General features: G+C 42.1%; 2 protein-coding genes across 3 annotated transcripts in view; one reads left to right on the forward strand and one right to left on the reverse strand.

Moving 5' to 3' along the window:
• The first annotated feature begins 1,251 nt into the window (after positions 1 to 1,251).
• LOC109488218 lies at positions 1,252 to 4,946 on the forward strand. The gene is made up of 5 exons (XM_019792416.1): positions 1,252 to 1,608; positions 2,297 to 2,346; positions 2,808 to 2,916; positions 3,263 to 3,362; positions 4,072 to 4,946. The coding sequence occupies exons 1-5, from the start codon at positions 1,410 to 1,412 to the stop codon at positions 4,175 to 4,177; spliced, it is 564 nt and encodes a 187-aa protein (XP_019647975.1). The 5' UTR covers positions 1,252 to 1,409; the 3' UTR covers positions 4,178 to 4,946.
• Positions 4,947 to 5,415: 469 nt separating this feature from the next.
• LOC109488216 overlaps positions 5,416 to 13,251 on the reverse strand; it is a 13,091-nt gene continuing 5,255 nt past the window's right edge. For both annotated transcript variants that reach the window (XM_019792414.1, XM_019792412.1), the window contains exons 3-14: positions 12,691 to 12,841; positions 12,144 to 12,325; positions 11,503 to 11,638; positions 11,005 to 11,091; positions 8,975 to 9,141; positions 8,378 to 8,490; positions 7,781 to 7,952; positions 7,415 to 7,531; positions 7,080 to 7,166; positions 6,482 to 6,632; positions 6,089 to 6,184; positions 5,416 to 5,538 (exon numbers count right to left, since the gene is read on the reverse strand). In XM_019792414.1, coding sequence (XP_019647973.1) covers positions 6,183 to 6,184; positions 6,482 to 6,632; positions 7,080 to 7,166; positions 7,415 to 7,531; positions 7,781 to 7,952; positions 8,378 to 8,490; positions 8,975 to 9,141; positions 11,005 to 11,091; positions 11,503 to 11,638; positions 12,144 to 12,325; positions 12,691 to 12,841 — 1,365 coding nt within the window. In that variant the 3' untranslated portion in view covers positions 5,416 to 5,538; positions 6,089 to 6,182. The remainder of the gene's footprint in view (positions 5,539 to 6,088; positions 6,185 to 6,481; positions 6,633 to 7,079; positions 7,167 to 7,414; positions 7,532 to 7,780; positions 7,953 to 8,377; positions 8,491 to 8,974; positions 9,142 to 11,004; positions 11,092 to 11,502; positions 11,639 to 12,143; positions 12,326 to 12,690; positions 12,842 to 13,251) is intronic.

The following is a 13,251-nucleotide window of genomic DNA, read 5'->3' on the forward strand; positions in this document are numbered from 1 at the left end:
ATGTCAAATTTTATAATATGTTTTTGAGACAACAAAATAAAGTAACACAAAAAGCGACGCCTATCGGAAGGAGGTTGAAGTGTCTTTATGTTTACTACCTAACTAAACCGCACATATGACAAAGAGCGCCAGGACAAATGTGCGGCAAATTAATCCTAGGTTTCTATTAGGCCACAGCAAGTACATTTTCTGGATGACATCCTCCGTAGACTCCAAATCTAATGCGATAGGGCGGAAAAAAACAGGGCGGGCCAAAAAATAACTAAAGGTTCCTACATTCTCAAGCTTTGACATCATAAATCTTGTTAAACAAGAAAGGATACCTATACTGTGCTAGGTTTTACTGCCAACTATTACAGCATCCATTTGTCACTGAAAAATAGAAGTTTTCAATCACTGTGCATATGGTTTTGAATCAGTGAACATCACATATTATAAAGGAATGAAATACATCACTGCATCAACGTAAAAGACAAAACAATGAATCATGACGTTGTCCTGTATCCTCTCCGTATTTTGATGATCTGCCATCCACGTTCCGGCATGGCATCAGACATCTTTGCCCATTTTCGGCATGTTAACCACTGTCAGGAGGCAACAGAATTTCTTTTTTTGTTGTTGTTTTGTTGTTGTTGTTGTTTTTTTTTTTAATCAAAATCAGGCGAAAATTACTGCGCACGCTGATGTCATCCATAAAAATTACTTGGTGTGGCCTTACCACATTCCGACACCGGAAAACAACAGTAACTGATACCACGACCTTGGTACAGCAGTAAAACTGCACACAACAGAATGCCATATATCATGGCGAAAGGGCAGGGTTGTTGTTGCGTACTGGCGATATTTGTGGTAACGTCTTCAGTTAATACCGATTGAAGTTCTGGGCACCTTCTTCCATGAAAATCAAGTCGACAAGTTATATCACCGTTAGAGCGAACTAATCTCCAAGCAGATCTGAGAAGGCTGCAAGACTCTTTCTTACACAGGGCAATATGCCTGTACAACAAGTCTTCGCAGCAAGACTCTTAGGACTCTCTGGTCTTTACTTTAGTGCCCATGTGAGGCTTTTTGTAATGTTTTTGTTTCGTGTGTTAGTATATGGATTGTAATGTTAATTTGTATTTGCCAGAAAATCAACTGTAAAAAATACAATGTTATTCAGCATGTTCTTGTACAGGCTGTGAGGCTAGTTTTAGTGTTCATTGGCTTGCGCAAAAAAAGAATACTAGTACAAATAACACGTAAAACACGTAAAACACGTAAAAAAAAGTTCGACGTCATGCGCCAAAACCTCTGCTTTAAAGAGTAGGCGCAGAGTAATAATAACATATTCCGCCACCCGAAACCAACAGCAACAATGACACAGTAAAGCTGATACCACGGCCTTGGTACAGCACACAAAAGCCATCATGGCGAGAGGGAAAGGGCAGGGTTGTTGTTGTGCACTGGCGATACTTGTTAGCCTTGCCATAGTTGCAGTGGCAGTGTTTTTGGGCGTTAAGTTTGTTACGTCGGCCTTAGCCTCTGATTCTGCCCAAGAGAACCTGGTCAACGCCACTAGTCCCCTGTCTACCGCCACACCACCGACCACACCCAGCGGTCAAGTGGGTAAGTGTGATGCCGTCACTATCAGGCCATAATTACCAGATTTTGACATATGTGAGACATTTTATGAAGATTTTTATGTATGTCAGACATTTTATGAAGTTTTGCGTTGTTTGACGGTCACGCCAAAGACAGTAAAAAGCCAAGGATCACTCCGATACTTATAATATTGTCACACCTGTACACATATGGGCGGAACAGTATGGTAAAACTCTGGGTACACTACATCGAAGTAATTAAAACCCCCGCTTAAGAATTAAGCAGGATTATCTGAACCCTGGTAGGTGGCAAACGTTGTTTTAAGACCCTAGCTTTTTTGTGTCCCCTGCAAGGGACATACATTTTTTTGAGCTGATCGACCTTTTCTAGCTCCACGATCTGACACCTGAGTGATGAAATGTTGTGTATGTGAAATGGCTCGCGAGTACCTGATTTGGTACTCTATGATTTGGCTCATGCAGAGTTTCGGGCCCTCTTAGTTTATAATAAGCAGACGAAACCATGAATATTCCAAAGAATCCAGTGTCGTCATATTTGAGCTTTTCGCTCAAGTATACAGTAATAGGTAAAGGAATTACTTTATTTTAACATAAGACAGGTACCTTGACGTTGCAAAAAGTATTCATGTTCAACTCTAACCCTGAGTAAAATGTCCGGTATTTGCTTAGTACGTGTTTGGGTTGTTTTTCAGACTGCAGTAGCCGTAACGCTTCCTGTGGGGAATGTATCGGAGACGTGAAGGTGGGTGCAGAGGGTTACAAATGCCGGATATGCACTGCGTTGTGCGGTGCTGTCTGTATTCATTACCTTCGCCATGGCGTTTGTCCGTTTGTCTGTCTGTTTGTTTGTTTGTTTGTTTGTTTGTTTGTGAACAGCATACCTCAAGAAGGTATGAATATAGTCTAGTTTGGAATCTGTCTGTTTCACACGTTACAGGAACTATTGATATATGCGGTAGTTAAATTGTTTCACGCAATAGTATGACCAACTGTGTGCAAATAAATACATTTATCACAAAAACAGCAATTTGATAATCAAAGAAATCCATGCATAGCTTCTTGAGTTTTCTTGCTAAACATACAATCATACATATACACGGCAGTGTAAACACTTACACACATACAAACTCTACCGAAAACTTCTTTGAGGTATTAAATGAACAAAAAGAAACTGACACACTGTTGTTTCCGTTCATTCTTCAGTGTTATTTCTGCTACAAGGACAACTCCTGCCGTCTGTACCCGGCCTCGGCCGTTTTACCCACGGATGAGTGTCCGCTGGCTCAGGTTCGGTGGGGAGCCACCTGTAATGGTAGGTACCACCATGCGGATGTTTATAGAACTGCACCAATAATACCGTGTACCAGAAAGGCAGTTCCTGATCGTGTTGTAGGAATAGCCTCCACCAGGCCTTCCTAAGGGGGTTATGATTGGCAAATGAACTCCACTATTTGGCTAAATTTTACTGTTTTTGAACCCGCGTTGTTATAATCTAGTAGGGACTATCGTAGGAACGCGTTGATTTGGGTCTGACTGTCATACGTATGTATTTGATGTTCGCTTTCCCATATCCTGACAACGGTTGTATTTGGTACGTCTGTAATATTAGTAATAGATGTGTGTACATTTTGAAAATTTGCTCCATTTTCCCTTTTCAGTCAGTTTTGAGGTCCTTGTGATCGCCGTGGCCATAGTTGGCGGAGTTCTCGTGCTGGCGCTGTGCTGCTGCTGCTGTTGTTGCTGCTGCTGTGGCGGCGGGTCAGTGTCAATTTACGAACCTTTGTAGACTTCTTATTACTAGCTATATAGTCTCTTAACGTCCGAACTTGAACCTGGGCCGCACATTACAGAAAAAGTGGGCTCTTTCGTCTTCCTCTGTCTCCGAAAGAGAGGTCAAACCCGGTAGATTTAGGAGTTACCATGGTTGTGTCTAGTTATGTATTACTTTTTTGTACTTGCATGCTCGTTTTGTTAGCCTCTACCAGGCTTGAGGGCGCGGCGCTGGAAATAGTAGAAATTGGCCAAATAGAGAGATAACACGCCGAGGGAGTCTAGCCATCCAGTTTACAGTTTGCCGGCAAACTGTAAACTGGATGGCTAAACTCCCTCTGTGTGTTATCTCTCTATTTGGGCTACCTTTTGTATTTCCAATATTAACCCTCGGGCATGAGTTTTCAATAAACAATTGGTCTCACTGAAAACTATTTGACACACCAAACCTTATGTCCAACCCTTTTCGTTTCTCATCAGATAACAACTAGCTTTAGAGTTGTAGGATGGAAATAACTTAACCCGAAATCAGCACTGCTGCCTGGGTATAGTCCATTGTGTTGTTACGTTGCAATCAAACAAATAAGTGGGCAGATAGAACTGCGATGTAAGGGAATTGGTCATTGGGAAACTTTTTAGCCACGTTAAGGTCGCGTTTATGCTAGACTAGCCTTAACAATGCTTACGAATTTTGCAGTGATGATGGAGGCCATACTTGGATGGATTTTAAATGGGCCCGCGACAACCGCGCTAACCAGATGAACCCCAACAACTGGCGCTTCTGGAGCTCCCGTGGTTATTGATAAACTCTAGTAATTCAATGCAGGTGTCAAGCCGGCCAGGTTTTTATTGCTCCTGCCAAATGTTTGCCTCGACACTACTTGTGATTTGTTTTCAATGCTGTAATATATTCGCAGTTTTCGCGGTCACTTCTTTACTGCTAACTTATCATTACCGTGGACAAATAATTCGCCGACTTTCTTTCTGCTCCACCTAGCTGCCACCACCGTGAATGTATACAATGTAGTTCCGCGAACATTGTCCATTTTCTCAGACCGCGAACTTTTGCTACCGCTAACATACAGTATATCCGAGACAAGGGGTTGGAGAAAGTTGATCGTACATTGCTTGGAGGCTAACCCCAATCCTAAGCCTCAGTCCTCACATTAACCAAAACTTCCAGGCACGCGCACTATGTATACCCCACGTACGGGGCAAAAATCTGGCGGAGCAGAAATTTGGCTTGACACCTGTCCACTGAGGCGGAAACAATAGACCGATCCTGAATGTCCATCGCTGAATTAAAAGTTCCACCAATGAGAGAACGGCAATTATCGGTTCAACCAATGAGAGAGTGGCAAATATTTGCATTTTTTATGTTTTGACGGAAGTGGGCGGGGCTGCGGGATCGGTCTATTGGCATGATTCCAGGGTTGTAGGATAGGGGGAGGACTGGAACATGCCAGTGAACATTGGTTTTCTGTTGTTGTTATTCTTGCAAATATTTTTTTCTGTTGTTGTTATTCTTGCAAATATTTTTTTCTGTTGTTGTTATTCTTGCAAATATTTTTTTCTTACATACACGTACACCCTCAGCCCAACCCTTATGGTGGTGTTGGAGGATAAGTTTGGTAAAGTTTTATCACGATGTACTAGTACTGTATTTGGCTTTGTTTGGCAAGTTTAATAATGGCATCACAAACACTGGTGAAATAAGAAAAGCATTGAAATCTTCATAAAATAAGGCAAAAGAGAATTCAAACTTTCTCTGAAAGGCTATGAATATATAAAGTCTAGGACTGTATTATTATAATCTGGAGGAACTACAAACTATCTGACTCTGATGAGCTACTGTTTTTAAAAGTCACGTGCTTACAAGTCAGTCAGAAGCAATGGATTCAACAATTCCTTGACAAAAGACTACAGTCGCACAGTCACAAAAAATGTGGGTACTAATTTCGTCCTACTAGTGTTTCCTTCAAAGCTTTATCTCTAATATTTTGCTGACGTATCGTATACTATTTATATCGCTCTTCTATAAGTTTGTTTGTTTGTTTGTTTGTTTGTTTCATTGGTTGGTTCTGAATCACGACAGACGCTTGTGTGGTGGTTGTTTGTGTTCCGCATACTCCATGATGTAGGCGGTTGCCGCTGTTGCTCCTTGCTGTAAATTGGATAGAAAGAAGGGAGATACAATATTTCAGTGCATATCAATTTTGTCTCTACATACAGATTTTGTGTCCTTGTAGTGACTACCCTGGTGTCCATGCCAGTCTATCGCGTTGGGACGGGTTTTCTTCGGGGCTGCAGGAGCCCTCCCCCGCCTGCCTGAGCTAGGTTCCCCGGTAGCTTTTGCTCGGCGGGAGTTTGATTAGTGACCACATCACTAATCAACTCCCGTCGTGCCAAAGTCTATCACAGGGGCAACACTCCTATACCGGGCGATCTGTTCAGCTGAGCCCCGAAGACAGCCTGCCCCAACCACGACAGACTCAGGCGATATAGTGGCAAGTAAACTATCGTATCAAGAAAACGTATAAGAAACACACTTGGTGTGAAAGGTAGCGTGGACACATCGAATAAATCAAAATGTTTTAAAGGAGAGTTTCTCCTAAACATCTTGCTCCATGCTCTATCAAACAATGACACTGAATAAAAGAATGTGTTTTGCTTCTTCTGTGTGTTCTTGTTAGATTTCTGTTTATAGGACTTACTGCCATGAGAAACTCCATGTCTGTCGGAGTCATGTCAAAGTCCATGGTAGAGAGATAGTCCACGTCCACCCCGATACACCGGTCTATGTCCTTCTCCTGTGTTCAACAGAAACATAATGTACACATGCATTTCAAGCTATAAAGTTAAGAAAATATAATTTTTATGAATGCTTTCAAAAATACATAATTTCCCATACACTAGCTGTCACCTTGGTTATTACCATTTAAAACATGTGCAATTTACCAGTTTATATAATTATCAATCCATCTGCATATAGGGAGAGAAATGTCGAAAGTATGTAAAAAGTATGTCGAAAGTATGTCTAAAAGTAAGATTCTGCTCACACACACCGGTCACATCATAGGCACAACAAACTAAATTCTAGTACATACAGAGAGCTGGTTCTTGCTGCCAACAAAGTCCAGGAGAGTTCCGTAGTACTGCCCGGTCGACTCGACAGGCCTCGCGCCCAGGATCCTCCTCTTCGCCAACCTGTAGAGGTGCGTAGTTCTCGTACATGTTCTTCACTCTTCCCACCGTCAGCTGCGCGATGTCCATGGGTGTTGTTTGTTGTGGACATGGAGTAGTACATGATATGTTACTATGCGTTCTGTCACAGCAGACAATAGTCACACATTTCTACACATATGTAGACACTTAAACAGTACATTAAAAAAAATAACTTCACCAAAGGAAGCTGCCGCAGGCCCATAAACTCATGCCACGCCCAAATCTAATAATTTCGAGGTCTCATGAAGACCTATAAACCTATCAGGTTTCATAACATAGCTTCTTGAGTTAACGTTACACGACACGCATACTATCACATACACGCAAACATTCACATACATACATACATACATACATACATACATACATACATACATACATACATACATACATACAAACAGTTGTCACAGTCATAACCTTCTTGGAGAAGGACTAAGCTACAGTTACACTGTAACAGTAAGATATCCTTTCTCTGATTACCTTTCCAAAGACGTCCAGAAACAATATCTCAAATGCTTCCTCCTTTGTGGTTACCTGCATCGCCTTTATGTCGTCGTCCGTTACGATCTGAAAGAGATAGAATCTCACTCAGGACGTGAAAAAGCACCAGTAACACAGTATAACGGATAGTTCACATGGCGGTGCTATTGTATTTCACTCCATGCCAGGTATGGATGAAATATATTGTTTTTTTCTCATTTTCTTTTCCTTGTCTTTCTTCCCTGCCATTTCGTTAAATGGATTCAACTTCTTCATTTTTGTCCCCAATGGTTTGAAATTTCTTATAGAGTTTATTTCTAATAGTTGTAGCCGACCTTAAAGAATTCACGCCTTGCTTCCTCGATTGTGATTTTTGGTTGTATTGGCGTTGTTGGATCGGCGGCCATGACTACTGGTGATTCAGGTTCACCCCAATTCGGGAAATCTTCACCCTGGAAGAACATCAAAAGTAGAAAAAAACATTCAGGCAAAGGATTAAATCTCATGTTAAATGTTTTAGGTGAAATCATAAGAGCTGTATTGCTATAGATGTTTGATGACTTAAATATATTCATCAATATATCATCGATATTATTTATCATATAGCAACTTTCCCATTAGATTGGCAGTTAAAATGCACACTGTATAGTAGCATAGCAAAACGGTCCAAAAAAGGATTTTAGAAAAAAATGAAAACGTACTCCTTTCGCCAGAGTTGGGGTCGGGGGAATATCAATAGTGCCTCCGTCTATGACGTCACATCCGGCAATCAGCTCGATCAACTTCTTCATCCGGTCTTCAACCAGAGCCTCGAACGATTTTATCCCAGCGTCCCTCGCGGCTCGCTGCCGGCGGAGATGCTCGTCATATGTCCTGATAAAAAAATATACAGAATTAGATACTAGCGTTTTCCTGAGGTGAAATATTGATTAACATCCACTGTATCAAAATCACCCACGTTACCTCCCAAAAAGTGAGGATATGCACGGTAGAGCGCTGAGGTCTAAAGACAAAAATCTCTCAATTCAGATGCAGAACCTCTAGGTTTAGGAACACCGCGATGCCGTTTCTAGTCTAGGTACTGAATGCCTAATCTCGTCCGCTCGTCTAGATATAAACGTGACATAATGGTGTAGATACCAAATCCTGACAGTGTGTGAATCGTATACGTCAATTTTTGTAGCTGCATTGGCATGCCATCTATTGTGTCTAATGTCATCCATTCATTCGTTAATTCATCCATTCAGTCACATATAAAGCGTGTTTTATCGACCAATGCTTATAGAACTGTAAGGTACCTGGCCTTCTCTGTGTCAGGCCTACTCTTTTTGAAGCTGGAGTCTTTCCTCATTAAACCCCTCAGACGCTCCTCGAACTGATCCTGGTAGATCTCCCGGTCTGAGTTGGAAAACTGGACAAAAACAACAAAAACAATTATTTTTACATCTCAGCTTCAGTTTTCAGACTCATTATGTCTGTTACTGTGGTGCCATCGTTGCTCAAATCAATGCTCAACTGTGGAGCAAAATCACTTCATCGGCGTGGCATGAAAAGGAAAGCAAAATTACAAATTGTTTTAAAGAATCAGATCAACGTTACATTGACTGTGCCCGACACCTGTACCTAGATCGTTTTTTTTTTCAATTTACTTTCAACTTTCCACCAACACAAAGGTCACCAAACTTTTTTTCACCTGACTGAAGTGAGGAAAGCCGTTCCCAAGGGCACAAGATCGGTGGCATGACGTGATCAGATTCAAACTCAGGACCTCTTGGTTCTGAGCCGAACGCTCTTGGTTCTGAGCCGAACGCTCTGTTCTTATGACACACACGACCCCATCTACATGTAGATCGTAGCTGATTCTGGAAGTACTTAACCAGATAACAGGAACTTACGATCAGAACGCCGAGAGTTTTCTCAAACTGCTGCGGTCCTTGGCTCTCAAACCGTTCCCATCGGTACTCGGGGTAGAACACCCTCCGTATGCGTCTGTCACCTTTCTCCTCCAGGTAGTTGAGACGCTTGTAGAAGGTGTCCGCCTTGTTCATGGACAAGTACCAACCTAAACAGATTTGGACTGATTGTTAGGCCACACCGACTTAATTTTGTGGATGACATCCACTCGCGCATTGATTTTTGCCTGTCGTCAAAAAAAAAAAAGATCACGTCCTCGATCGGAGGCTCTGGCCTGGCTCTAGTAGTCTGTGCTAGGCGGAGGCCGGCGGTAACTCTTGAGGATAGCACCCAGGCTACCGAAGCTCCACGACTCAAGATCTCAGATTTGCTGTTAAACCGCACAGCTGCATTTGTAAGCCGTTCGTACACTTTTAGAAGGCAGAAGTGCTGCCAACCAGAAGGTTGACGTATAATTAGAGGACGTGGAATTACTACGATATATCAAGTACAGTAAAGGTAACGGCAAGAAGAATTTTTGAGTAAAAGGTTTCCACTTATATACCGCTGAAGTAGTGTCCAGACACGGCGCCAGCTCAAACACTGCTGGTTTCCAAAATGCCATACCCTCGTGGGACATGTGAATATATGGTTTACACCTAAATTAAGGACCTGTAAGCACCTTAACATGTTGTTAAGGAGAAAAATTCCCCCGAATTTCTATAACACAATTGCTCTCAGACTGGTAAAAGAGCCAGTAAAGTAGAAAACCTGTCGTTAAAAGAAATCTTTAAAATGTTTTACACAACAGGTGCACCAAAGCATGTCTACATAAGAAGCACTACATTAACCCTATAACTATTTCTAAGGCAACTCTTCAGTCACCTTTCAAAATCATTTATAGCCTCCAACAGGAGGCAAATTGAAGTTGCTAAAGCGTCACTTTTCCAGCTTCCAAAACAAATAAATGAGGACTGATGGACTCTATTGAAATGCATGTTGCTGAGAATCCCATTAGTGCAGTAACCTGGCAATGGCACTAAACATAAGGCAGTTTGCACTTGTTCTTTGGCCGTGTGGGAACTTCATTATCTCGCTAGAGCTGCGTCTGAAAAGGAATGGAGAACTCGTGACTCCGCGGGGGAGAATACTGAGAGTGTACAGAAATACGATACTGCAAGTAAACGGTATTTTGTTGTTGTAGTAGTAGTTAGGCCACACCGTCTTAATTTTATGGATGACATCCACGTACGCATTGATTTTCGCCTGTTCTCAAAAAAGGCTCTGGCCTGGCTCTAGGCCTGGGTAGTCCATGGTAGTTGGCGACAATACGGAGCCGGGCACCCAGGCTACCGAAGCTCCACGACTCACGAACTCAGTACATACGTACAGTGCCGATTGATAAATGTCGCAAAAAGCCAGCACGTGCCGGCTTGTCGTATACGTTGCTACGTACTGTCACAAATTCACAATACCAGCTAAATTGTATACAGTGGTTTTTAGTAGGATTTTTATTTTTGGCCGGAATTTTTTTTTATTCGCCCGCGCGCACTAGTTTGGGGGTCTTCAGAGGATGTCATCCATAGAATTACGTCGGTGTGGCCTTACCAAGAATATAGAAAATGAAAACACATTCAAATACGTATACTCAATGGCATGAAACAGTGGCTTCCAGCTACACGATATGCCACTGTTAAAACGCATCACAACAACAAGTGATTACGTGCAAAGCTTACTAGCTTACGTATCACACACGAGTACAGAATACATCTATACACAATTACCGAATCATGATTGGGTATCCAGAATCACGATGCATCTTTATGGTTGTATGATGATGATGACATGTTAAAATCGAATTCTGCCAAAGGATAGGACTTTCGCACATGTAATTTGAGTAGAGAAGGCCATTAATTAACAAGATTATTCTCAGTACAAAATTCACAAAAGTTCTAAATATTATCTGGATGTGTCTAAAACTTTGTTCTTGCTTACCAGATGACCATGTAGCAATGAAAGCTTCTATATTTACCATCGAAAGCGTAGAGTGGGAAGTTGGCCGCCAATCCGCCATCGATGTAGGTGAAGAGATTTTGCAGTGTATATGGCTGGAACACCACTACGGAAAAAAGTTCTTTGTGAAACCAAGGGAACACAGAAAAACGGACAATGCAACTTGTATATACACCAAACCATTCTTCAGTATATGAATGGCAAGAACACCAATATTCGTGGCCGAAGAAAATATGACAACAGATACTAGTGCCTTTGACCCATTGTTGACGTCACACTTCAAAGAAGCCACGTGACAAGTCTCACTGGGTCTGTCTACTGAGGAAGACCAGAGTGACTGGTCGAAAGCTCTAGGTGACAGAATTTCTTTGTGTTGGATCAAACTTAACATGTAACCTTAACTACCAACACAGAACTTTTGTGATAAAATACAGTATAGTCAAATGCTAATGCTCTATCTGGATATTTAACCTTCACCGGCATTTTAGGCGAAAGAACTAGCTTGGCACCCCCCTACCTGGGATTGACATGGACATGCGCACTGCCTCCCGGACCCTGAGAACGGGCGTGGTCTTGACGTGGAAGTAGGACTCCCGGTTATAGTTCATGTTGTAGGCTACAATACACAGCTCCTTCCCGAGAACATGGTAGATCTGAGACAATAACAGAAAGCGTCATTTATCAATTATTTCTACACAATTGCTGATTAACACAGTGAAAGATGACATTTTAGCCAAATCGCATTTGGCACCTGGAAATCATGTCTAGCGGAAAATGACGTAAAACCGTTTGAGGGACAACAACAACAACATTTCAAATAGATGAAATAAAAAAAATTGTATATAGACGGTTCTTTCAATGAGGTCCTTTGGTTCTTTCAATACACTCTGTCTTATAAACCGCCTCGGTTCTCGGCAATATTGTGATTGAACTACAAGGGAGGATGGAGTCGATCATTTAACATTGCCTTTTGCACTGTTGCCTTTTGAACCTACTCTGGCTCGCATGCACAGTTTCTGTGCTGTACTACGGTGGGACTGAGCTGTGTTGAGCTGCTAGAGACTGCGTTTCTGCTGACACAAGGCCGTACCAACCGACGGCTGGCACTCACACATAATCCATCTAACATCTGGGTACTAGTATTCAAAAGAGAGTTACCTGGTCAAATGTCACGTCTCGGCCGAGAGGAAGTCCTCGCTCCTTAAGTTTCCTTTCCAGAATGTCACCAAACCATTCCAAGAATCTGTGCCCCGGGCAGGCTCCTTTGTTTTGCCAGACGTCCCAGAGTTGTCCAAACGTCCTCATGCCTGGGATCCAGCTCGTCTTAGTCCAACTGGTGTCTGTAGAATGAAATTGAAAAAAAAAACATGACACACGCATACAGTCTTCTTATTTCTCTGTCAATGAAAATCACAATAATTTAATTTTGTTGATCTTTTCAGTGCACTTTGAATTATATCTATTACTGTATGTTATGTCATGTGAAAACAGTTACTTCATTGTGACAAGAAGCAGCTAAAATACGCACTTAATAATTTGTTTAAAGTAACAAATTAAAAGTTGCACTTCTTTCGAAAATAGTAACTGAGTTATTAAGTTGACCATAGCGGAATTAGAAATGGAAAACGAAATGCTGTGTGTCAAAAGATTTGCGGGCAAATTTTCAATATGTAGTAGTATATTCTAAAAATGCAAATTTATTTACCCAAAACGACGTCAAGCAAGTTCTGTGCGCTCAGTTCTTCAAGCATCTCTTGTGACGTCATGCCGATGGCGAGCAGGGCGGCAGTGATTGCGCCTGCGCTAGTCCCGGCGAACCGTTTGATCTGCGGCATTATCCCGGCATCCTCTAGGACCTGTTGCGGGATGGGGGGGGGGACGGAAAACGGACAACAATTTTGTCATTTTTTAAACTTTATTTTAACTTTTTTTGAACCAGGGGCCAGGCCAAGCTTGTGTCGTTGCGGAGTTACTTGAATTTCAATCTAAACCCTCGGCGAGGTCAACAACCTGAATAACACGGCGAGTAAGACTAAACAAAGCACTCAAGTGTCAAACATTCACAACTTTCCCCTGGTTGGAGGGTGTTCGATCGGCGCTTAACGCACCTGTGATTCTGACATCATATAAATTTTCCTGTGTAAATCGGTGTGTGTGTGTGTATGTGAGAGAGAGAGAGAGAGAGAGAGAGAGAGAGAGAGAGAGAGTAGTGTGTGTGTGTGTGTGTGTGTGTGTGTGTGTGTGTGTGTGTGTGTGTGTGTGTTGT

This window comes from Branchiostoma belcheri, unplaced genomic scaffold (genome assembly GCF_001625305.1).
Source record: "Branchiostoma belcheri isolate BF01 breed outbred unplaced genomic scaffold, Haploidv18h27 scaffold92, whole genome shotgun sequence".
NCBI lineage: Eukaryota > Metazoa > Chordata > Leptocardii > Amphioxiformes > Branchiostomatidae > Branchiostoma > Branchiostoma belcheri.

Excerpts from the sequence above, each read along its gene's own strand:
- LOC109488218 (XM_019792416.1), top strand. The coding sequence starts at position 1,410 with ATGGCGAGAGGGAAAGGGCAGGGTTGTTGTTGTGCACTGGCGATACTT. Across the intron at positions 2,347-2,807 it reads AATGTATCGGAGACGTGAAG|TGTTATTTCTGCTACAAGGA; the intron begins GTGGGTGCAGAG and ends TTCATTCTTCAG. Across the intron at positions 2,917-3,262 it reads GTGGGGAGCCACCTGTAATG|TCAGTTTTGAGGTCCTTGTG; the intron begins GTAGGTACCACC and ends TTCCCTTTTCAG.